At 46.9% G+C, this 25,233-nt stretch overlaps 1 protein-coding gene across 1 annotated transcript in view; it reads left to right on the top strand.

The window, feature by feature from the left end:
- Nucleotides 1-25,233, top strand: part of RHOQ (ras homolog family member Q) — a 244,781-nt gene that overhangs the window by 171,278 nt on the left and 48,270 nt on the right. Inside the window, exon 4 of the mRNA XM_086927782.1 lies at nucleotides 17,952-18,047. Within this exon, the coding sequence (XP_086783908.1) occupies nucleotides 17,952-18,047 (96 nt within the window). The remainder of the gene's footprint in view (nucleotides 1-17,951; nucleotides 18,048-25,233) is intronic.

Here is a 25,233-nt window from a genome sequence, read left to right as displayed (position 1 = left end):
ACCTTTAGCAAAAACCTTACCAGTGGCGTCTAGGAGGGCTATTTGTCGGTAGTTTTTAGGTAAATCTCTTGCCCCCTTTTTAAAGAGGGGAACCAATAAACTCCCTTTCCAGGAATATGGAACAATGCCACTGGTAAAGCAGAATCTAAAGACTGGGTATAGAATTTTTCCCCACAATGTGCTATGAGATTTTAACACAGAAATGGGGACTTCGTCAGGGCCCATTGCACCAGATGTGCGCAGGCCCTTGATTGCGGAAACAATTTCCAATTCAGAGGGAGGACCATAAGGTAACGAATTCTCCTGTAGCTTAGCTGGGTCAAACGTCACATTATTGCCACTATACAGATGTTGAATAAAATCAACCCAGGATTGCTCACTAATGGATATCGGTAAGGGTCTAGATCTTTGCCCGCATCATTCTCTGATTATAGACCAGAAAGTCTTGGCCTGTCCACTTCTGGATGCCTCACGGAGTTTAACCCAGAGGGTATCTTCTTCTTCTCGTTTTAATCTGACCTTTATCCTATTTCTCCTTCTTCTTAAAAGAGTTATCCTTTTACTGCGTTCAGGGATAAAGGAGAGGTACTGATCCCTGACCAATTTATTTATTTTTATATTTAAATAACGAAGTTCAGAGGGGATTTTAGTAGTTATCCTCCTAGGAGGAGGCTTTTTAGCTTTGGATTGTAGGGTATGTAAGAAGGAAGCAAAACACAGTAGTTCATTCCCTTCCCAAAGGTGTAAGTTCTCCACTGTGTGTTCCAATATATTAACCAAGTTTTTGATAGCCCCTGGGTGCCAGTAACAAGTCCCTTTTTTAATATTAAAATTCATTAAATCATCCCTGATGTTCCATGTATCCATTTGAGATGATTTTACCTTTAATTTGACAGACAAGACATTATGATCACTAAAATCAGTGATAAGTACAGCCAGATCCTTCAGAGAACTAAAAAAAGAGCTATCTACTATCATGTAATCAAGGATCGAGCCACCATTCCTAGATTTGTGAGTACAATGAGCAGGACTATCCGAAGGAAACCTTCCGTTAATTATAATACAATCTACTTCGGATAAACTCTCCAGGATTAGTTTCCCTCTTTTATTAGTTTTAATGTTCTCTGGGAATATGGCTTTTGGTATCAGGAGGGATTCTTCCTTTAACTTATTCCTGAATAAATCCAGGGCACTATTGGATATTTTGCCATTTAAATCTCCTAATAATAAAATATGAGGGGGAGACAAAGATTCCTGGAGATTCTGTATAAAAGAGCAGATCGTCTTTATACCAGCATTATAACATAAATCTGAAGGTATGTAGGCATTTATTAGCACAAATGTGTTCTGAGGAGCATCAATAGCTAGATTCGTCAGAGTTATTGCCTGAAATAATTTATTCGGATCCTGGTAGTGGGAATAATTCCAATGAATTTTATTGGACAGTAGGCAGGCTAGACCTCCCTTCGCGCGCCCTCTTGTTGAAGGGATGGCACTACCTTCTAATACATAAAAATCTTTTACCGACAGGAATTTCCCCACCATCCAGGTTTCCTGCAAACAGATCACATCTGCCTTTATAGATTGCAAAAATAACAACTTTTCTGAGTTCTGAGATAGTCCAGCAATATTCCATGATAATATTTTTAAATCAACGTTAAAAATGGGAATTCATCCTTGAAGTCAAACCAGATTTATTTGATAGAATAGCGGGTAGCCAACTCCACTCCAAATCGGTGTCCTTCACCATTGTTTGTTTTTTGGACTGGGGATTATTTATAATCACCTGGCGCTCATTTTTTAAAATACGTATTTTTAATTCCTCAGGCACTACAGACGATCCCTCTAATGGACCGGAAATTATACCCTGAAATAATGTCTTTTTTTGGGGTTTTCGGTTTCCTATTTTAACTGGAAAAAATGGATCCACATCTATCCCCCTTATTTGAAGTTCCTCGGCCCATTGTAAGACATGATTTACCACCAATTTGGAGTAAATTTTTACCCGAGCTATCTTTCCACTCTCTGCATTTATTAGTTTTATTACATCTAAATCTACTGATTGAATTAGTTTTAGACTCTCTATTTCACAAAAGCAATTAACCAATACAGATCTATTTAAAATAAGATCAGAGTCAAAAAGAGGTATGAAATCTAAGAAAAGAGTATCCACGTTTTCTCTATTTTTAGGTGCCATCTTGCGTTCATATTCAGTTACAACCACATCAGAAAAAGGGATAGCCAAAGGATTAAGGATTGACTTTAATTTAGGATCTAAAGTTTGTTGTGGTTCTAGAACATTCACCGTTTTGATCTGTTCACCAGAATTTAACTGGCTTAAATGAATCAAAGGTTCATGTTGTATCTCTATGGGGATCAACTTCGTGCCTCCCACTGAGTCATGCAACAAATTAGATTCAGAGACCTCCAGGATAGAATTTTCCATAGAGGGCTCAAGGTCGCATTCGAAGGTGATTTTCCTTTGCCTTTTTTTATAAAATCTACAGTGTGGTTTTCTTTTTTTGCCTCTTTGTTTTTTTGATACTGCTATTATAGTTTTTTTCTCCTTTATCGGAGAGACCTTATTCTCAAGAGCTGAAGAGGAAGGAATTTCTTTATTTGTTTGAGAAATAAAGATAGGAAACATGGGGGGAAGAATCTTAGTCGTATTTTCGACAGAAGTTGTCAAATCCTCAATCTCTTGGTCAATAAATGCCACACAATTACCATTAGTTGGATTCATATTCCTATTTGCTGGAGATTCGGAAATCACCACTGTGTGAGTGTTAATTTTAACCATAGGATCTACAATTGTGGCTGGTAAGGGTACCTCAAGATTTGTTTTAACATTCATTTCCTTATTTACTTCCTCACTGGGATTTATTGGTGAAGTAGCTATTTTTTCGGGGGTAACAACTTCTGGTCCTTTTTTATGACTCAATAACGCTTTTAGAATCAGGGTTACAGTATCAAATACACTGTCCGACCCACTAACTAATTTTTCCAAAAGCTGTAGAATAGACGAGATGAGTTGCTCTAGAGAGGATAAAGATTTAGATATTACGGTATCGTCACGTGGATAAAAGTTAGGGGGATCTTTATTTCGTATGTGAACGGGACTGGGGAAGGAATTCACTTGAGAGATAGAAAACTCTGGGGGTTGCTACTATGTCTTGTGTATTAATAAGGTTTGGCTCTTTAATTAATCGATTCTGAGACTCTATATTTATATCCGGTAGCATAAAGTCCTCTGGTAAAAAATTTAAAGAAGGAGATGTATCAGGGTGAATTTTCTGGTCTGCCTTGAGAGGGAAAGGGAGATTATCTACTACAGCCGCTGTAGAAAAGGCAGAGATGTTACCTAAATCTGCTACACTTACTACTTTGGCTTGATTTTCACGAAAATAAACAGAGTCTCCCATTTGGTTCTTATAAGGTAACTCTTCAGTAAGGGGCAGGGCTACTATACCCGATAGGGTACTATCACCTTTAGTAACAACAGGAACACACACTTGCTCTTTGTTATTAATATCTTCAGCAAGGCCCTCCAACACTACTTTATCCTGTCCCTTATCCCAAAGGGAGTAAAGATGACTTTTACTTTTTAATTGTAGAGCCGACCCATCTCTATTTCGAAGAGGATTAGATTTCGTTTTCGAACAAGCTCTACCCACTAGTACTCTTCCCGATCTTAATTTTTTAGTCGTCTTTATTAAAACTAAAAAGTAACGCTTAAATAAATTAAAATGAGTAAACTGTAACCTACAAGCAAATAACTATAAACAGAAGAGTACAGTGAGACAATAATAGCAAGGAATAAAGAGGTGTGGCCCACCCCAGCCTCTATCAGCCTCTGTCGGCCTCAGTCGGTCCCGTCCTTGTCCCGGGCTTCTCCCGGTGCGCTCCCGCGCAGCGGAAATGGCGTACGCTGTTTATAGGGGAGTAGCAGAGGGAGGTGTGGCTAACAGGGAGAGCGGCCCAGGTGATTCGGGACAGGTCAGCAGCAGGGACTCCTGGGAACCGGAGTCCGAGAACTGACACGCTCGTAGCCCTGCTTTAACAATGCCCACAGCAGTCTTAGGAGAATCCTGCTCCCCAGCGTCCACAGCAGGCAAGTGCCGTGAAGCGGGACCCGCGAAGCGGGTTCCGGCAAGACGTAGCGCTTCGTGTAGGATAAAGCGCACAGAGTTTCAATAGCGCTGGCAAGTTCCACCGACAGCAAAGGTCCAGTCCCAGCAGACAGGCACAAAGGAAGTAGAATCCCATGAAGGTCAGAGGTCTGATGATTTTAACCCTACTGGGGGGACGTGGCCAACAGGGAGAGCGGCCCAGGTGATTCGGGACAGGTCAGCAGCAGGGACTCCTGGGAACCGGAGTCCGAGAACTGACACGCTCGCAGCCCTGCTTTAACAATGCCCACAGCAGTCTTAGGAGAATCCTGCTCCCCAGCATCCACAGCAGGCAAGTGCCGCGAAGCGGGACCCGCGAAGCGGGTCCGGCAAGAGGTAGCTGTTCGTGTAGGATAAAGCGCTCAGAGTTTCAATAGCGCTGGCAAGTTCCACCGACAGCAAAGGTCCAGTCCCAGCAGACAGGCACAAAGGAAGTAGAAACTTCTTTTCTTTGTAGTTTTTGGTAGGATGAGCAGGAGGGAGTTAGAGCTTCTCCAATTCCTGGCTTTGCCTGCTTTTTTGAGTTTTTTTGCCAAGTAATCAGGTTTACCGGTATGGAGGGCTTTGTGGGTTAAGCAGGCCATTCTGAAGTTTCTTCGCATTTCTACTGGGAGCCACTTGAGTTCTTTGAGTCCTGGGGAGATGTGATCAGATTTTTTGATGCCGGTGATCATTCTGGCTGCTGCATGTAATGTTGTTTTGATCGGTGCCAAGTGCGATTTAGGAATACCTGTTAGGATTGCGTTCCCATAGTCCAGTCTTGACAGTACCAGAGATTGAGTGGCCAGTTTGAGATCCTTGTTAGGAATGTAGGTTTTGATTTTGTTCAGAAGTCTGAGGTTGAAGAATGAACTTTTGGCCGAGTTCTTAATGTGTTTCCTCCTGTTTAGTTTAGGGTTTAAGGTGACGCCAAGAGATTTAACGGAGTCTGCTAGAGTAAGATTCCCTTTGAGCGCATCGATTGCCTTTAGCCAATCAGTGATTAGAGGACATCATTTAGTCTATGGATGTCATTGAGAGAGGAAGTTTTCAGATAGATCTGTGTATCATCCGCGTAGAGGTGGAAGCGGATGTTGGCTTTTCTGAGTAGCTTAGAGAGCGGTTCCATATAGATGTTAAAAAGCTGTGGAGAGAGCATCGATCCTTGGGGGACTCCTTTGTTGACTTGCTGGGTTTCGGAGGTGTAGTTCTTGATTTTTATTTTTTGCGTGCGATTGTGTATAAAGGAGGAGAACCACTTGAGAACCATCTCGCCGAGACCAGCTCTATCTTGAAGAGCCTTGATGAGGAGTTTGTGGTCCACCGTATCAAATGCTGCCGAGAGGTCAAGGAGAATGAGGAGGCAGCATTTGTCTGCGTCTAGTGATCCATGGATATTATCTATGATGTTCAGCATCGCGGTTTCTGTGCTGCAGCCTTTTCTAAAGCCAGGCTGGTGGGGGTCCAGGAGGTTGATATTGTCCAGGTGCTGTGTCAGTTGATGAAGTACGCAGTGTTCGAGTGTTTTAGAGAGCAAGGTGAGGTTATAAATAGGTCTGAAATTGTCCAGATCCGTCAAGTCTAGACCGGGTTTTTTCAGCAGGGGGGTGACTTGCCCCATTTTAAGGCAGTCAGGGACCACTCCATTTTTTAAGGAGCTATTTATGATTTTGCTCCATATAGGTGCAAAAGCGTGTTTCATTTTCATGATTAGTAGGGGAGGAATGGGGTCTGAGATATGTGCTGATGGTTTGGAGGTCGAAATCAACGAGATTATCTCCGTTTCTTGAACGGGGCGAAAGCTAAGCCAGGGGGTGAGAGAAGAGCCAGGAGAGAGAGCATGAGGTACAGCCGTGCTGCTCTTCTTGGGGTGTGATTAGTTGATGTCTAATAATTGTTCGATTCTTGCGATCTAGTCGCTGAAGAACTGGGCGAAGTTGTTGCATAGTTCTTTGGACGCCTGTACAGATGAGGACAGTGGCTTGGAGGTTTGTTGTCTGATGATGCTGTAGAGATCCGTCCGGTCTGTTTTTGGCCTTGTTCAGTGCCTCACGGAAGAATCTGGATTTCTTGTTGTTGATGTGGTTGTTGTACTTCCTACGGGCTGCTTTCAGTTGGTCACGAAGGATGGCGGTCGGGTTGTTTCTCCACTTTCTTTCTTTGGCTCTTAAGTTTCTCCTTTCTGCATTAAGGTCAGCGTTGAACCATGTTCTGGATCGAATGGCTCTGCTTCTTTTGAGCTTTAGTGGAGCTAGTTTGTCGAGTATGGACACAAGCTCGGAATTGTACCGGTCAGTGAGGTCATTGGTGGAGAGGTGGGCTTTGTTGTTCGGGAGAAGTGAGCTTATCTGAGCTTCCAGGATATCCAGGGGTACTTGGGAGAAGTTTCTCATCCATTTGGGGGGGTCTTGAGGAGGTTGATGGGGGATAGTGGGGTGATTGATATGAAATAGGATCATGTGGTGGTCTGACCAGTCGACGGGAAGTATTTGGTTGACCGTGATTGAGTTCTTTTGCGAAATGATGGCATCCAATGTGGCTCCTTTGTAATGAGTCTCCTCAGTACAGAATTGTTTAAGGCAGTTATCATAGAGGAGGCTGGATAACGATTGGATTAGAGGATTGTGTGTTTCATTCCATCGTAGATTCAGATCACCAAGAATTAGGTTATTGGAATCACCAAGTGCTCAAGAACACAATACTTGTATCATAAATTGTGAAGCATGTGCGATTGGTACATATACAGTTATAAAATGGATCCTGTAAGCAAATAGTATCAAGGCAGACAGTAAAGTACTGGAGGGTTAAGGGCAAGACCCTTGGATCTTAACAATACTGTTCATAAATGGCCCATGTTTACAGGGTACAAATTTTCCACAACATAAAGAGGAACAGCATTGCTGGCCTTACTTTTTTGAACTAAGCTGCTCTTAAAATGGGAACCAAAAATGTGTTCCTGTGAGAAGTATATAAACTACAAAACATTATGGCATCTATAAATAGATAGAGCTGAAGTTTTAACACACACACAATCAGACAGTAAAGTACTGTCTGCAGCCCAAACCTTAGCAAAAACTGAGTAGTGGGAGAAAATAATTGAGCCTGAACCTGGAAAAAAGCTGGCAATGGTAAACGTTATTAACCCAGGTCAGGTATGGTTCGATGGAACTCACTGTTTTTGTCAGACAGTAAGCTTAAACAACTGGTTTATACATTTCGTGGTCCTCCCTGAGGACAGAGAGGCGTAATACATAATTCTGTTTTACTCACAAATATTCGGCCTTAACAATTTCTTCAGGCTGCATAAAAATGCTGGGGTGGCCAAGAACTATCAGTTCAGACTTGATATAATTCAGCCAAGGAATTGCTTTATAGTTGTCCAGGGAAAGACAGTCTCTGATTATCAGCTTATTAACTATTTGCTCAGTCATGAATCAAATCGAGATCCCGCGTATCAGAGGTCTAAGTTTAACAATTTCTGAAATATATCTAAGGCCGAGTTCCTTATGCATAGTAAATGTTGGAGAACTTCGAGGCATCCCCAACAGCCGCCAGAAAACTTATTTTCCTCTAACTGGAGCGGGCCGCAATGTGGGTACCCCCAAATATCACTGTCGTAGTAGGTGGCAGAAACACACTTGGCTTTGTAAATATGAATCAATGCTTTTACAGGTTTCCTGCCCACCCTTAACCTAAAATCCAAGACCACACTACATAATCTTGGAGAAGTGAGCCTTTTCAATTGAAAAGAGGGGCCTCAAGAAGTCTTGTCATCAAAAAAATGCCCAGATAGATGAAGGAATGGACTTGAGTGATCTTGGCATTTAGGCAGAAATGACTCTTAGTTTTAGTGGGCCTAATCCCCGCAGTCTTCAAAAAGGATTTCAAAGTGTTCATGGAGAGGTCCAAACCCTCTATAAACTCAACGGAATCATCTGTGTTTGAAAGGCCTGGTAGTGCCTGAGAACCCACCCAAGGGGAGTCTTTTTTTTTTCCAACATTGCAGCCTCTAGTCCATTGATATAAATGGTGAATAGAAAGGGGGCCGAAATGCACCCCTGTCTAACACCTCTAGTGATGGGGAATATTTTGGTTCAAGAACCACCCTCCCTGAATCTAATAGAGGCAGACATATCCTTGTAGATGTTTGCCAGGAAATCGACCAGAACTTGCTCAACCCCTAAGGACAGCAACAGTGGCCACAACTTTTAGCGGGTCACCCGATCAAAGGCCGAAGAGAGATCCGTAAATCCTCAAACGGGGGTGCCGCTTTTGGCCATCTTGTATGTCTGAATCAGGAGGTGAAAATTCAAACATTGATCAAAGGTTGCCAGACCAGGCCTAAACCCATGCTGAGTCAACAATGATGTTCTTCTCCTCAGTTCAGCTAGACAGCCTTTTTAGGACCACCTGACCAAGAACCTTAACTGTAGTGCCAATGAGCGAGATTGGCCTGTAGCATTTTAAATCCACCCGGTTACCCTTTTCAAATACTGGCATTATGATGGATTGGGGGCAAAAGCTTAAGGGGCCAATTGCCACCGCAGCATTTAAAATATGTGTCAGCAAGGGTGCCCAGATGGCTACATCACTATTAAAAATGTCAGTTGGCACACCATCTGCCCCAGGATCCTTATTACAGACCAGACGTCTATAGCACAAGTAACTTCCAAGACAGAAAAAGTAAGGCAAAAAGAGCTCATACAAAAGAAACAATTGATGGACGGCATGCTGAACAATGCAAACATTCACCCCAGTCACAAGGATCTGGGTTTAATCCATCATTCTTTTGCTCACCTCACCACCCAGGGTCAAGGGGGAGCGACCCTTTACCCTGTCACCAGGCAGGTCGCTCCCCCCGCCGCCACACAGCTCCACCTGTGTGCCCTGAGCCCGCTGCTACCATTCATAACTGGCTTGTGCCCAGCTCATTCTACTGCACTACTGTCAGTAATTTTCTCTGTCTTACCTTATCTTGCACTGTTGTCTTGCCCGTTTTTCTAATTACACTTTTGCACTGGCTAGCCCTTTTTCTTAAATTCCACATTTTGCGCTGTTGTCTTGTCTTCATTTGTCCCTTGTGTCCTCTTTTGCCTTCTGTAAACCCCCGCCCGCTCCCCCCTCGCCTTTACCGCCACTGCGTCCCCTGCGGCCCAGCCCCCCGCAATCCCATGCGCCGCCCCGCTACCGCCTCCCAGCTGCTCCTCCCTCCCACATCCCCTCAGATGGAGGCCAGGCAGCGTGCGCGCCACTGGCGCGCTGACTGCACACCTACGGTAAGCCCGTCTGCACCATCCACGCCTGGACCGCGCCCAGCGCCAGTACCCCAGACCCCCACGAACGCCACGATGCCAGACTCCAGCACCCTCCACGCACTCAACACCGGACGTTCACGCACCTGATGCCTAGCCACCCTGAAGCGCACAATTCGAACCTTCTCCTGCTGGACCTGCAGCTTCCCCAGAATCTGGCCCGCCAAACCACCTACCAAAGAACCCAACTACCTCAGATGCATCCTCCTCAACACCCGCTCTGCACACAAACATGCCGTAGAACTCTGGGACCTACTGGACTCCAACACCCCAGACGTCGCCTTCCTTACGGAGACCTGGCTGAACCCCTCCTTTGCACCAGACATTGTCATAGCCATCCCGGAAGGCTACAAGATCACGCGCAAGGACTGCACCAATGGAGTAGGAGGAGGAATAGCCATCGTCCACAGGAACACTCTAAAAGTCTCGACCATCACGGACGGCAACCTCAGCACCGCCGAACACCTGCACTTCCAGATTCACACCGATCCCAACACCACCTTCAGAGGAACCCTCATCTACAGACCCCCCGGACCCCGACCACAGTTCAGCGACTCCATGGGCGACTTCATCAACACACACGCCCTCGCATCCACAGACTACATCCTCCTCAGGGACCTGAACTTCCACCTCGAGAACTACGACACCAACTCCACCACACTGATCGACAACCTCACCAACCTCTGACTCAGACAACTGGTCACAACACCCACCCACTCCGCAGGCCACACACTTGACCCCATCTTCTCCTCAAGCCCCCGTGTCTCCTTCAACCACACCACCGAGCTCCACTGGACCGACCACCATTGCATCCACTTCACATTCCAGAAACCCAACACGCACCACCGTACCCAATAGATGCCACGCCGCTGCTGGAGCAAAGTCACCGAAGAATAATTGTTTGATATATCTGGCGGGTGCTGACGAAGGTGGCTCTCACTGTTATCTTTTGCCACCGTAACGCGTCGACCAAGTCTATGTAAAATCCTTCATTTTGTAGTGACCCTGTTTTGGGCATTAGACAAGAACCAACGAAACGTGATAACTTGCACAGATATTTTGGGGTGTGAATGTGTGAAGTATGTATGTGTGGATTGATTGTTTGTTCTCTACCTGGTCATACATAGATTACTATATGAATTTGTGATTTATTTTTCATGATGTTTTGCTGAGGAATGATTTTTTGTACTTTTTAATGAGAATAATGTCAAAAAGATACAATAATGAAAAAAAGAATATAAACAATAAATAAAAAAGAGAATGAAAATAAGAGACATGTAAATTTGTGTTTTGATTATGCCCATGTTTGAATTTAAGAGGCTAAAACCCTCAAAGAGGTCACGTGGGAGTTTAGTTTATAGTGGTGGTTATAATTTTTCCCCTCGTCTCCCTGACCTGTAAATTAGTATATTAGAGGGGGTCCCATCACTTTCATAGAGCAAAGTCACAGAAGACCAGCTTTTCACCTCCCTCGCCCGGAGCCCACCCGCAGACTCGACCGACTCCGACGCTACCACTCGCAACCTCAGTCAATAGATAAACAACTGCGCCAACACCCTCGCCCCTCTCAAGAAGCCGTCCAAGAGCCACACCTGCAAGAAAGCCAGCTGGTTCACCGAAGACCTCCAGGCCTCAAAGCAAACCTGCCAAAAGCTGGAAAAGAACTGGATACGCAAACGTACACCAGAAAGCTACACAGCCCACAAGAACGCCACCCGCGGAAACCACCACCTCATCAGATCCGCCAAAAGGGCTTCCTTCAAAGACCTCCTGGACAATAACGCACACAACAGCAAAGAGCTCTTCAACATCGTGAAGGAACTCTCCAACCCCAGCTCCAACACCAACGACATCCCACCTTCACAAGACCTGTGCGACTCGCTGGCCACCTTCTTCCATCGCAAGATCGCAGACATCCACAACAGCTTCAATGCCATGACCACCCCGGCAACCACTGAGACCCCCACTCCTACGACCACCACCCGCACCAACAGCCTGCTTTCCTGGACCAACTTCAACGACGATGACACCATCAAGATCATGAACACCGTCCACTCCGGATCCCCGGCAGACCCCTGCCCACACCACATCTTCACAAAGCCAGCAGCACCATCGCACTACCATCAACATCTCCTTCGAGACTGCGACCTTCTCGGATAGCTGGAAGCACGCAGAGATCAACACCTTACTCAAGAAACCCAAGGCGGACCCCAAGGAGCTCAAGAAGTTCCAACCCATCTCCCTACACCCATTCCCGGTGAAGGTCATCGAAAAGGCCATCAACAAACAACTGACCAGCTTCCTCGAGGAGAACAGCATCCTGGACCTGTCCCAGTCCGGGTTCCGCAGCAACCACAGCACCAAAACTGCCCTCATCACCGCCACTGGTGACATCAGGACCCTGCTAGACAACGGAGAAACCGCGGCCCTCATCCTCCTGGACCTGTCAGCCGCCTTCGACACGGTCTGCCACCGCACACTACGAACACGCCTCTACTATGCTGCAATCCAAGAGAAGGCCCTGGACTGGACCTCCTCCTTCCTCTCCGGCAGAACACAGAGCGCCCCCCCTCTCCCCCTTCCGCTCAGAAGCCACCGGGATCATCTGCGGCGTACCCCAAGGCTCATCCCTCAGCCCTACGCTGTTCAACATCTACATAGCACCGCTCACCCACGTCGCACGACGGAACAACCTCAACATCATCTCTTACGCCGATGACACCTAACTGATCCTCTCCCTCACCAAGGACCCCCACACCGCCAAAACCAACCTCCACCAAGGAATGAAGTTGCGTCGCCGACTGGATGAGGAACAGTCGACTGAAGCTGAACTCAGACAAGACGGAGGTTCTCATCTTCGGATCCACGCCCTCGGCCTGGGACTGACTCCTGGTGGCCGACTGCACTAGGAACACCCCCAACACCCACCGACCACGCACGCAACCTAGGGGTCATCCTCAACTCTACCCTATCCATGACGAAGCACCGAAACAAGAAGGACGGTCACCCAGGCCCATCGTCAGCAGTAGACTGGACTACGGAAACGCCCTCTATGCAGGAGCCTCGGCCAAACTCCTGAAACAGCTCCAACACATCCCGAACGCCTCCGCACGTCTGATCCTCGACATCTCCCGCTGCAGCCACATCACAACCCACCTGAGAGACCTGCACTGGCTCACAGTCAACAAGAGGATAACCTTCAAACTCCTCACCTACGCACACAAGGCACTCCACAACACTGGACCAGCATACCTCAACAGCCTACTCAGCCTATACACCCCCACCCGCCAGCTTCGCTGCGCAGACCGCGCCTTCGCCACCGTCCCCCGCATCCGAAGAGTGACCACCGGCGGCAGATCATTCTCCCACCTCGCCGCCAAGACATGGAACACCCTCCTCATCCGCCAACGGCAGACCGGAGACCTTCTGACCTTCAGAAGACATCTCAAGACCTGGCTCTTTGAACAGTAGCAGCTTTCCCCCCCCTAGCGCCTTGAGACCCTCATGGGTATGTAGTGCGCTTTACAAATGCCATGATTGATTGATTGACCCCAGTTTGGACCCAGCCATATGCAAATCAGTATTGACCCTGTTCCCTATGGAAACAGTCCAGCCCAAACTGCCAAGCCAGGTCTTCCCTGGGCCGGAAACAGCATCCTGTGACCGGTTTCAGGGCATCACCTTCATCAGTCAGGATATCTTGAATCCAATGGTGTAGTGAGCACAGGACCCACGTCTGGGCATACCCTTCCCACTTAGGGCGACATATACAAAAGAAACAATTGATGGACGGAATGCTGAACAATGCAAACATTCACCCATGGTCAAGACTGATTTTCTTATAGCTGTGTCTGAACTGGGGTGGCGAAGTGAGCTAAAGAAAGATGATGGATTCACCCAGATCTGTGACTGGGCTAGAGTGTCTGAAAAGCTTTAGCGCTCCGTCCATCATCTCCTTGTGTTTGCAAGAGGAGCTAATAGCCTTCATATCAGTGTTTGGGGTCACTAACTCCACCCTATCTTCAAAAGAATACATTTTGGAGAAGTGGTCATACCACTTATTTTCTGGTATTACAGTAGCCAGATTGGACACAGTATCCTCGGCCACAAAAGGGTGCTTTAAAACTCTCCAAAATGCAGCACAATCATTAGATTCACTAGCATAAACTACCTGATCTCAAACATTGTCCTTAAGGGATTCTTTTCTCTCCTTCAGCACCTTCTTACAAAAGGGTCTTAAGCTCTGGATCTCCTTCCTGTTTCTCGGACAGCGTTTAAGGACTTTTTTAAAGGCACAATGGGCTTTGGAACATAGCTTATTAAACCACAGAGGTCTACTAGAAACAGAAGTGCTTTTAATGGGGGGCAGTAAGGGCAAGCCTTAACCCGGCACAAAGTGCAGAGAAGGTGGTTAGAGTGTCCTAAAAACAATAGGTCTGGGTTGAGCCCGCGTCCACCTCTTAGCTTAACTGCCTGAACAGAATCCCACAAGATTCCTCTAGGATAATTTTTGACCACCTCAAGCATCTACCCTGATCCGAGGAGGTCAAATATTGCAGGCTGGGGGTTGATGATGGAGGGCCCTGACTCTGATATTTTACTACTAACACCAACGGATTATGATCACTTCACCCTGTCCATTCAGTCTGGTAACCCACCAAATCACTAGAGAGTGACAAAGAAATCAGGTTGTGGCCTACAACTGATTCTGCCCCTCTACCTACATAGGTGGGAGCTACATGAATACTAGGTATAACCAAATTATGTGAGTGTATGAGAAAGTTTAACTACTCCCCTTGAGGAGAGTGTTCACAGTGGGGGAGTGGGGACTTGTCTTCTACCTTGAGGTCCTGAAAACCAAGTAGCGTCCTAGGCCAGGATGGATATGAAAGTCTTGGCTGTGTCAGCTCTACTGAAAATTAAGGAGTTCTTAAATTTCTCTATAACAGAGCTTGTCTTAGAAATGGAATCAGATTGAGAATAGTGACCATTAGGGTTGTAGGTAGCCTCAATTCACATCAGAGAATTATTTGAAAAAGTGAGTGAAACCCCCCTACAGTTTGCTTCCACCTCAGTAGCTGCACAATTTAATGCTAGGGAGATTAAAACACAACACAGCCTTGTCTCGCCCAGAAGAGGAAGGTATCGATGGCCGGAAAAAAATGGGCAACATTTTCTAAAGAAGGGTTGGTTTTAAGGGTCCAAGTTTCTTGAAATGCAAGAAAGTAAAAAGATGTAATAATGTCTAGCCAGTTTGGATCCTTACACTTGGTTTCTAACCTGGCTATGTTCAAGAAAAGGAATCCTAGCTGATCACTAATGTGAGGCTCTAAGTGACCACCCCCACCTCTCCTTCAGCTGGTCTCATCTCAACCCAGAGTTCAATACTGGGCAGTCAATCTACCTGCTCAAGAGAACCAAGGATCTCAAATCTCTTGGAGGAGGTAAAAGGGGAAAGTTTCTACCAAAGAGGTCCGCAGTGAGACAATGGTGGCCTTAGGGATCCCCAGAATGATGGAGACTGCTCACCCCTAGGCCAGAGGAAGTATAACTGACATACTGCTCCCAAGTATACTTAGTTTGAGTAACTTGAGGAGCCTGAGGCACCCGGGAGTAGTGGGTGCCAACCATCGCAGAACCATTCCCCGGCTTGTACAAACACCCCAATGGGTGCAATACAATGCCTGAGCCCTCAATGCCCTGGAAGGAAGCCATAATTCTGGCAACAGCACACCTGTTATAGAAGTTCAGCACAATGTAATCACCCTTTGACAGCTTGGGGCCTTGGCCACCCCACCCCACTCTACAGACCAGGTTTATCTGCATGTGGTCCACCCCTATCTTTGTGGACAGCCAGTGGGACACCTTAATCTTAAGCTGTAAAAAACCCTCGTAAATGTTTGGTTTAATTGGTGTCTCATCCAGAAGGACCACCACATAAGCGGTACAATCAGGTGGAAGATCTAGAAAGTTTCCCCTATGGGAAAAAGCCCAGGGACTAATCTCCACCTGGGGGTGCAGGGTAAACCTCAGTGTGAGCCCCAAATTGGGTGTCCCTAGTGTCCACTTGTCTTGATGTCACAGGTTGAGATGCAATGGGGCCATTGGGATTGCCCATGTATGTTTTGTTAGAGCTGATGTTCCTGCTCAGTTGGGGACGCCTTGCCCTACGGGCATGAGGGTGGGGGCAAGATCTGTGGCAACCATACAAGCCACTTTGGTCGGAGAGAGCAGATGATCCCACATTGCCATGGACATTCAACACTAAGATTCCGGGCCGGAAGAACCAGTTATGTGGTACGGTGGCGCATTAACACAGGGGTGGTTGAAACAAAGCTCCCTTTCCCTAACCTTTACCAGTAAACAAATATTGATTCCAATAAGATCCGAATCCCTTGTGCTTAAGGAAAGGAAACCATCTTTAACAAACTTAAGTTCGGCTCTAAGATGTACAAGTAGGCTCTTAATATCATCTGGACAATCCGTGTCAACACTAACAAGGTCCAATCCAGCTCCCTGCTGAGTATTAGACCTCATTGGATCAGTGGAAGCAAGGGCATAGGAAAGTGGGTGCAGTGGGGTTCTCTTGAAGAGACAGTGCCACAATTGATAAAGGACCAGTGGCAATGGTAGGTGAGGAGGAAATGGGTACAGTGGTGGTGCCCACAAGTCCTGACTCTTTCACCAAATTAATGGCTGGTCTAGAGGAGTCTTTGTAACATGGGCAGTCATTCAAATCAATGTCCTTTCCCCGGTAGAACTGATCTTAGTTTTCACTCTCCTGGGTACAGGTGTGGCAGGGACAGATCTCCTGCTACTAATCATGTTCTCGACTTCAACAATTAATTCATCAATTACTTGAGGGGCACAGTTCTCAGCTGCATGGCGCCTTGCTCATTTGGGCTCCTTCCCAAAACCAAAAGAATTATCGGATGCTTTTTGTTTGCCCATGGCGATTAAGGGGAGCACAGATAACAAACAATGGCAAAATCAAGACACGAACCGCCAATTGGGCAATCAAGCAGTCAGGTGGGTCAAGGCCATGGAAGATAAAAAAGAAACACAATTGATGGATGGATTGCAGAACAAATCAAAACATTCACCCCCGGTCAAGAGATCTGGATTAAATCCATCATTCTTTTTCTCACCATGCCACCCCAGTTTAGACCTGGCCATATGCAAATCAGTCTTGACCCTGTGCCTCATGGGAACAGTCCAGCCCGAACTGCCAAGCCAGGTCCTCCCTGGACCGGAAACAAGCATCCTAGAACAACCCCAATAGACCAACAAACTTGAATCATTAATATCATCTTGAGGTTCCAACTCCAATCCCTATAGAACAACAGTGACTTAAATACAGCTTGTCGGAGAGCCCAGAAAGGGTACTCCTTGCAGGTGAAGTGAAGGTAGTCAAAGCCAAAAGTCCTTTTGGCGAAGCAAGTTTAAGTGATGAAGGATCCAATCCAGAGATCTAGTTCAGCTAGCCATTGTGCTACTTACCTTGCAATTCCGTCTCTCTACTACTCCTCTGCTTGGAATGTTTCAGACCATTAATGGTTTTCCAAAGAGACATAGTGCCTGATATTTGTTATTTGCATATGCAGTTGTTTGAGAGACCCTGGACCTGTGTGAAAGGAGTTTTCTTTCTCTCTATGCAATCTGGGTCATTTTAGCATGGTTTTTTTCGGTGGTGCACAAACGTCAAATATATAGCCCAGGCCCATTTTTACTACATATCACATGGCAATGATGACATCAGCCACAGTCATGCCAAAAAATTGCTTTTTAGGGCAACACAATATGATTTAACCTGTGCTATGGTGCAAAGGTAAGTGAGCAGATGCTTGTATGATATTTATACCCACAGCACATCTTCCATTACCAATACCTAAGCACAATTGCACAAGTAAAAATTGCCTCGTGTGCATTTTCCTAGACATTGCAAGTATTACAAATAGGAAAGTCATGTGCTTTTCCTTTTGCCCATTGTTTGAGGCTGCTTTCATTTGGTTCTAGGATTCCATGCAAAGTCAGGTTACTTTGAGTAACTGTAGTTGACTTGACTTTGTGTGAAATGTAGGGGTGTTTGTGCTGTTGTGACCCTACTATCCCTCCTGCCTTTGCATACACCATTAGGGGTTGGTGCTATGCACCACAACAGCATTTGGTGTTGTGCTTAAGTCAACCTTTGCACTCAAACTGTGATCAACCCTTCTGTTTGTGCTTCTTTGCCTCGTTTGAGCAACTGCACTAATGTAAATCCGGGCCCTGATGTTAAGAAGCATGGAGACCTCACATTTTAATCTAAATCTTTTTTTGATCTAGGCTATGGAAAGCGTGCTCTGTCACCTTATCTACTGGTACAGCAACTCATGAGTCTGAAAGAACTATTGGGGCTGTCTCGGTTTAAAAACTTTTCTTGTGGATAGTTTTTCAGAACTTTTTTTGTATCGCTCCAACCTCTCTTACATTTAATACATCTTTTTGCCAGGTTGATCTGCGCGATGACCCAAAAACCTTGTCCAGATTGAACGACGTGAAGGAGAAGCCTTTGACTCCAGAGCTGGGTCATAAGTTAGCAAAAGAGGTAAGACAAATATGTGACATTGAGAAAAGTTGTATCCTAGAATTGATTTGGAAGTCAAGTGGAGAGGGCGTGCAGCCTAAGTCAATTCATTGTTGATGATGTGCAGTTTGTCTCTTGAACAACGTATCCTTTCTCATACAAGTGGTGAGAGGATCAGATCTTTGCACCTGGGACAAGAGAAACTCTGCTCTTTATGCATAATGGGAATTAAAAACTACAGGCCTGGTTCACAAAGCTTTACCATGAGTATTAGTTTCTTATTCCCTTCTTAATTGTGAGTTACCGGTGAATATCCAGTACCCATTCATAAAGTATTTTCCTTGGGTAGTTGTGCTTTACTCCTGGCTTAGGTGTGACTGGCTCATGAATTTCCGTGAATAAGAGAAGCTTATTATGCAATTCACAAATACTTTTTCGTGGAGTAAGCACGGATTACACTTGTTTTCATGTCATAGTTAAGATATTTGTCATTAATTACCTACTGATGTTACGCACCCTTGGATAGTCCCATATTCGGTCGAAATATGAAGCCTGACTGTATCTTCTGCACAATCTCATTACCATAGAATCCCGTTTGTGTAAAGCAACTTTAACATATGGCTGATGGAGATATTCAAATGTAATTGAAATAAAACCTGACATTTTTACAACTCCTGACATTTATACATTAGCGCCGCCTGAACATGTGAACCATAGGCCACTGCCACCGTTGAATCACTACATTTTAGTTTAAAGGTTGTCTTAGAGACTCTATGGCTCAATATAATGAGAACAGTCTTTACCCTTTAATTTGCCCTAATAATGCCTGGAGCACATACATGATTTAAAGTCTATAAGAATACTCCTACCAGTATTCACATGCCCTGTACTTAATTTGAGCCAGTGGAATCCAGCGGCACTCTTTTTTGGGGGACGGGCACTTATTTTTGCCTCATCAAACATTTTCCGAGAGCAACAGGGCGAAAACACACAAAGGGGGAAAAGGAGGAAGAGGAATACAGGAAAACCCTCATGGAGGGAGAAAGCAAAAGTGAAATAAAGGGGCAGGAAGTTTCTGATGATGGATTAAAGAGGTGCCTGTGCGCAGACAGAGCTTATGGCACCGGCACTCATTGTTTTACAAATTAAGCACTGTAACCATGCCGCCTTAGACCTCGTGGGGTACCTTTCAAATTGACCTAGCAGCAGATAGCCCTTATGGCTTAAATCATCAAAGATACCACCTATACCATTAATGTAAGTGTCCTGCATGTGCCTGCACCCACTTTGTTTCTGAACCACCAAGAAATATTGTATGGACTCCTTACTGAACTGGCTTCCAACTCATGAATTGGCTACTGAGGAAAAACATGTTCTGATTGGCAACTTTTCCATGCCCATCTTTATGCCAGTGGTAAACTCCACCGGAATTCTACTACGTTTCAGTGCTTCAAGTGCTTTTTATTTTTATTTTGCTTAGACAGGCCCTCATTGGTGTGGTAAGCCAATTCCAATTCCAAAAATTCTTTATTTCGGCCATATAGACCATAAAAGATGCAATGCTATCATTACAGACATTAAAATACATTGTTTTAAAATACATTTAAATAGAGTCCGCTCTCCCAGCGAGGAGTGATTTAAAATTGCATTAAAAAGTTCAGGGGGCTTCAGAGGATCTTTTCTTTCTGATCAACCATATGGCCATAAGAAATTTGGAAACAGCGAACACAATGTGACCCAGGGTGCTGGGTTTCAAAATCCTGTATGCCTGTGCATACTCTCTGAACCCCAGGTTCTTACATAGCGGCGCTATCCAGTATTTTCTGGGCCTTTGGTATGCAGGGCACACAAACAAGATGTGGAGGTCATCTTCCACATGGTTGTTGCAGCAGGGACATGTTTTATCGCCCCCATTTGTCCACTTGCAGGTGTATGAGTTAATGGGGTGTGCCAAGCCTCCATTGAACATACAGTTTCCTCGCCAGGATGGGAAAGATAAAATCCATAAAAGGTTCAAAGGCATATGAATTTTTGGATTCTAAAAATCGCAAGGTTAGGGTGCCGCTATTTTGAGCGTCCATCAAGTGAGCAAGGGACCTGGCTTTGTAGATTTGTGCCAGGACTTTGCGCGAGATTGATTGGCAACCTCGCGCGGGGTCCTCCCACAGGTCGCAGAGATTGATGGCAGACAGTTCATTTTCCACAAAGGTGAGCCAGGGAATTTTGCCACTGCAGTTTAAACTCATGACATGGGTAAGATCCTCCCTATAATGATGAAGTTTGTCCGTAGACCAGAGCCTGTGCCAGAACTTCACTGGCTTTGACACAAGCTCCTCTGCAATAGGGGGGAGACCCATGTCCATTCTCAGAGGCTGAAGTGGCGTGGCACGTGGAAGGGCTAGAAGGCGCCTTAGAAAACTATTTTCAACTGTTGATAAGTCCTTCACCGCTTTGTACCCCCATAGCTCACTGCCATACATGGCCGCAGCCTTGGCCTGGGTCTTGTAAGTTTCAAGGGCCGGACTTATGGGCTTGAAGGAAGAAGTATTAGCCACTTTCAGGATTGCACCTGACAATTGGGACAGTTTGGCCCTAGATCGTACTATCTGGCGGTCCCATGATAAATTTTCCTGCAGTGTTACCCCCAGATATATGAAGGTGGACACCCTCTCAAGGCTGGCGGTCCCCAGGGTGGGATTGGGCCTAGTTTTGGTTGGTGGGTTGAAGATCATGAACTTGGTCTTTTCTGTGTTCACCTCCAACCCATGCTGATGACAGAAAAGACCAAATCCATCCAGGATCCTCTGGATTCCCATGGGGGATTTTGAAAGGAGGAGGGTGTCATCGGCAAACATGATTGCCGGTACCTTCCTACCTGCCAAACAGGGGGCGTCGTTGTCCTTGACGTTTTCCAGGTGTGAGATGACGTTATTGATGAATAAACAAAACAGGGTCGGTGCCAAGACACAACCCTGCCTCACGCCTCGAGGGACAGGAAACCTGGATGAAAGTTTGCCATCTCTCCCACACCTGACTTGTGCATAGTTGTTCTCATGCAGCCTGGCTAAGATGTTAAGTAGCTGGGGGGGAATTCCTAACTTTTCCAGCACCTCCCACAGTTTCCTGCGCGGGACTAGGTCAAAGGCTGACCTCAGATCCACGAAGATCATGTACAATCTCCCCCCCTCGATCCTCACCGTCTTCCAGTAGAGGAGAACGAGGCGGAAGATCTGGTCCATGGTCGACGTGTTTTTCCTGAAGCCAGCCTGCAGGGGACTCATGATGTCATTTTCCTCCACCCAGTCTAATAGATGGTTCAAAATGAGGCGCGCAAAAAGCTTTTGGGGAACATCTATCAGGCTAATAGGCCTATAGTTTGCCGGACTCAAAGGGGACCCTTTCTTGTAAATCGGAACTATTTCAGCCCCTAGCCAAGAGGAAGGGACCGCCATACCTCCCAATATAGCATTAAAAAGAACAAGAAAGTACGGGCCCCAGATGTCAGGGTGGTATCTGAACAGATCACCGGGTAGCTTATCCAACCCCAGTGCCTTCCCCAGCGCTAAGCGCTCCAGTGCTAACTTCACCTCCCCCAAGGAAAATTCCAGGGGCACATCTGGAGGACAGGGGGACTCCACCACCATCCCTTCAGGCCAGAGAGTGGTTTCTGGATATAGTGTCCCAAAGTGAGCCTCCCAAATAGAGGGGGCAATATTGGGTTCTACTGCGGATGACAGATCCCCTGACCCATTATTTACCAGAGCCCAACATTTTCTAGAGTCTTTGGATTTGAGGGCTTCAGTCAGTTCATGCCAGTGGTTCCAATCCCACTCTGCCCTTGCGTTGGCCAGTGCTAACTTGTACCCCCTCCTAAGGGCTGCAACCTTCACCTTATCGCTACCCTCTTTAATTGCGGAAAGTAGCTCAGACTTAGTTTTCCTGCAGGTGGAGGTGTACCAAGTCGGGGCACGAGTCTTTTTCCTTCTGGTGGGCAGCGCCGGATTGAAGACCTCTGCAAGGTCCCTCACTAAGGCCTGGTGAATGCCAAATAGTCTCTCATTGTAGTCAGAGGGTCTTGGTTGATTGATGAGAGCATCCACCTCCTGGAACCTGGGGAGTGCTATGCCATAGAGGTTATTTATAGCTTCTTCTTTGTCAACTAGCTTCCCCCATTTCACCCGGCGCCTACTTGTAGTGAGTAGTATGTCTCCCTGGTCGACTCCAGAATCGGTAGTTGGCAGCCCTACAGCAGGGGCAGGGTGCTGGATCTCCAACAGAAGGGAATTGTGGTCACTGTCTGTCCTCGGGATCACTCTAAAATCTTGAACTTTGGGCCACAGGGAAATATCTATAAATATGTAGTCCAACCTTGACTCATGGCCCTTTTTGTTAAAAGTGCACACCGAAGGAGTGTCAGAGGGGTGCGTCCGTTACACGCCCTCAGTGCAAAGTTTAGAGTGAGGGAGGTAAGTTGTACTGCCAGCGGAGACCAAGCTTTGGGATGAGGTGAGGTGGAAGGTGGAACTCCCCAGTGGTCATCCTCGGCAGTGAAGGCACCCTCCATTAGACCTTCCAGGGGTTCAAAATGGCAGTTGAAATCCCCTCCCATCACTATTTTCAGGTCACCTGGCAGTTGCCCTAGAAAAGATGAAAGATCAACTAGGGTTGGGGATTTCTTGCCCACAGCGACTGGTCGTGAGTAGGCGTTCACAATAGCCCATGTACTTTTACCAGGCCATCTGAGGAGCACACACTGAATGTCCTGTGAGAGTGTGCCCATCCTTTCCACCTGACACCCAATGTGGCTCGCCACCCAGATTGCTAAACCGCCCGAGGGTCTCCCCCTCCCATTCGACTTTGCCGGGATTTCAGAAATATCATATCCCCTCCTAAGCTGTGGTGCCCTTGCCCATGTCTCCTGGAAAAGGAGGATGTCACTTTTACTAACCAGGGTTTCCCACTCCGGGGTGCCCACCTTACTTGAGATGCCAGCTACATTCCAGGAAAGAATAGTCAGGCCTGGACCTTGGGATTGTGGACCTGCTTCACTTAATGCAGGCGGGATGTCATGTGCAGGATTACCCAGGTCACCCAAACCAGTAGTAATGGGCGACGGGGTTGATAATTCAACAAGCTCCACCAATTGCGTTGTAAGAGCAGTTGGTGTGCTTGGTGGATCCTCATCTAAAACTTGGATGCTTCCCAGGGCGGTCCCCCCCTCATTTACAGGGGCCAGGGACCTTTTTTCAATTACGGGAACAGATGTGCCTTCCCCCCTGAGTGTAGACCCATAGGCAGAAATTACTAGGTGTTGTGGTGAGTCTCCCCTTTTTGGTCAATCTACTTGGTCCAGGCAGGAGAATCTATTCTGATGGACAAAGTTGCCATGGGCGGGCAGTGTGTTGTACTTGGGTCTGTACCGTGAGCCATCTGCGGCGAAGCCCACTCTGGTCCAACTCTGTTCCCTCCCCACAACTAGATTGGAAACATTTGGGTAGAAGTATGAGAGGGACACTAATTCTATGTTGGACTTATCCGGCCTTACCAGCCAGTTACAAATGTAAGGGGCAACCAGTGGGCTTTTAAAACTAATTATGATACAGTCCCCTACCCTGTTTTTGGGGGTGACTCCGATCCATGGGATCCTTCTGACCATCAACACATCACCTTTGATATTGGAAGGGAGGGGCCTGTTAATGTTAAGCCAGCTAATTACCTTATTACGGAGTGAGTCCTGTGGCTCTCTGGTGTCGCCAGTGAGCTCAGGAACTCCCACCATAATCGCTGTGTAGGGCACAGCCTCAGGGGGCAGATTGACCGCCCTGCGCCTAGTGTTGGGGCTAATGGGGCGACCAGTATGTTCATTGTTAACTAGCCCCCCACTCGTTGGATGGGGTAGTGTCGGTTGCTTAGATCTTCTAGGTGCAGGGACAGGGGACCTAGACGTTTGTGAAGAGGGCAGTGGGGGAGCATGACTGCCTGTGACACTATGTCGTGCCCCAGCCAGGGCCTGTATGCTTGTTTCAGCAGTAGATGGTCTATTCCCTACAGATTCCCGGGGAGCCGTCTGTGCACTTGGGCCCAACCCCCTACTAGGACTATTTCTGTTATGTGTATTTTCTATAGCCCTGAGTGTAGCAGCTATGGAGTCCAGTTTTGCAGACAGGGGTTCCAACAGGCTCCTAAGAATGTCCCTAAATGAGCCAATTAGAGCCTCTGACGTATTAGGAGGATTTCCACCAAATATGAACGGCCCAGAACACCCAGGTACCACTGTGGCTAATGGCGAGTCTGGTTGATCAGACCCAATTCCCGGGGAAGTGACCACAGGACAAGCCGAAATGTCTGAGCTAACATCTAATGTTGGGTTGGTTTTATCCACTTTGGCCCTTTTTGCCCCTCTAAGCTTCCTTGACCTTTTCCTTTTCGGAGGATGGTCCACTCTACTGCCTACGGGATCCGTTAGCGCTGTAACTTGCCCTTCATCCTGCGCCTTAGTCATTTCCGCACAGTTCATATACGGAGTGGTCTCCACCACCCCGAGGGGCGCAAAGGCTCACTATCCCTCAGTAGATTAGACGGGGTCCTAAGTTGTTGGAGGACGGACTCGATTGTCTGATCAATGCTATCCATGAGAGATAAATGGGTGGCGTCAAGGGGTATTGGAGTACTAACATCGATGGAAGAAGAGTCCGAGGGGTCCACTGACACTGACGCGTTTTCTAAGTTCACCTCAAGGAGAGTGTCTGATACTGTGTGACCTTTGCTAGCCGCAGCACTGACCTTCGGTGTGCTAGAGCACTGTTGGGCAGCCTTGCTCCTGGATACTCTAGTAGCCATGGCGAGAGAAACAGTCAGTACCGCAGGCTGATGAAGTAAGGAGAAGAGCCTTGGGACAGGGATAACGTTAGAGGGGGGGCCCGGTCCGGTCTCTGCCGGCCTCTAACGGCCTAAAACGGCCCGCTCTTTGCCCAGTCTTCACCCCGGGGACCGCCCCGCGCGCGTCCCGCGTTGCGCGTGACCGGGGGCTCCTAAAAATGACAGGGGAGCGTGGCACTGGGAGGGGGCGCGGCGCGGGCGGGAAGAGGAACCAGCTGGCGGTGTTCTACAGGAATGCTGGTCCTCGCAGTCCCGCTCGCCGTGCCTCTCACCTCCTCTGCTGTCAAGCCCACGGAAAACGGCAGAAATTCAGCCAACAGGGCACAGC

Source organism: Lissotriton vulgaris, chromosome 6, assembly GCF_964263255.1.
Source record: "Lissotriton vulgaris chromosome 6, aLisVul1.2, whole genome shotgun sequence".
NCBI classification, from domain to species: Eukaryota; Metazoa; Chordata; class Amphibia; order Caudata; family Salamandridae; genus Lissotriton; species Lissotriton vulgaris.
Note: the sequence above shows the minus strand (reverse complement) of the source record. Positions and strands in the feature narration are given on the sequence as shown.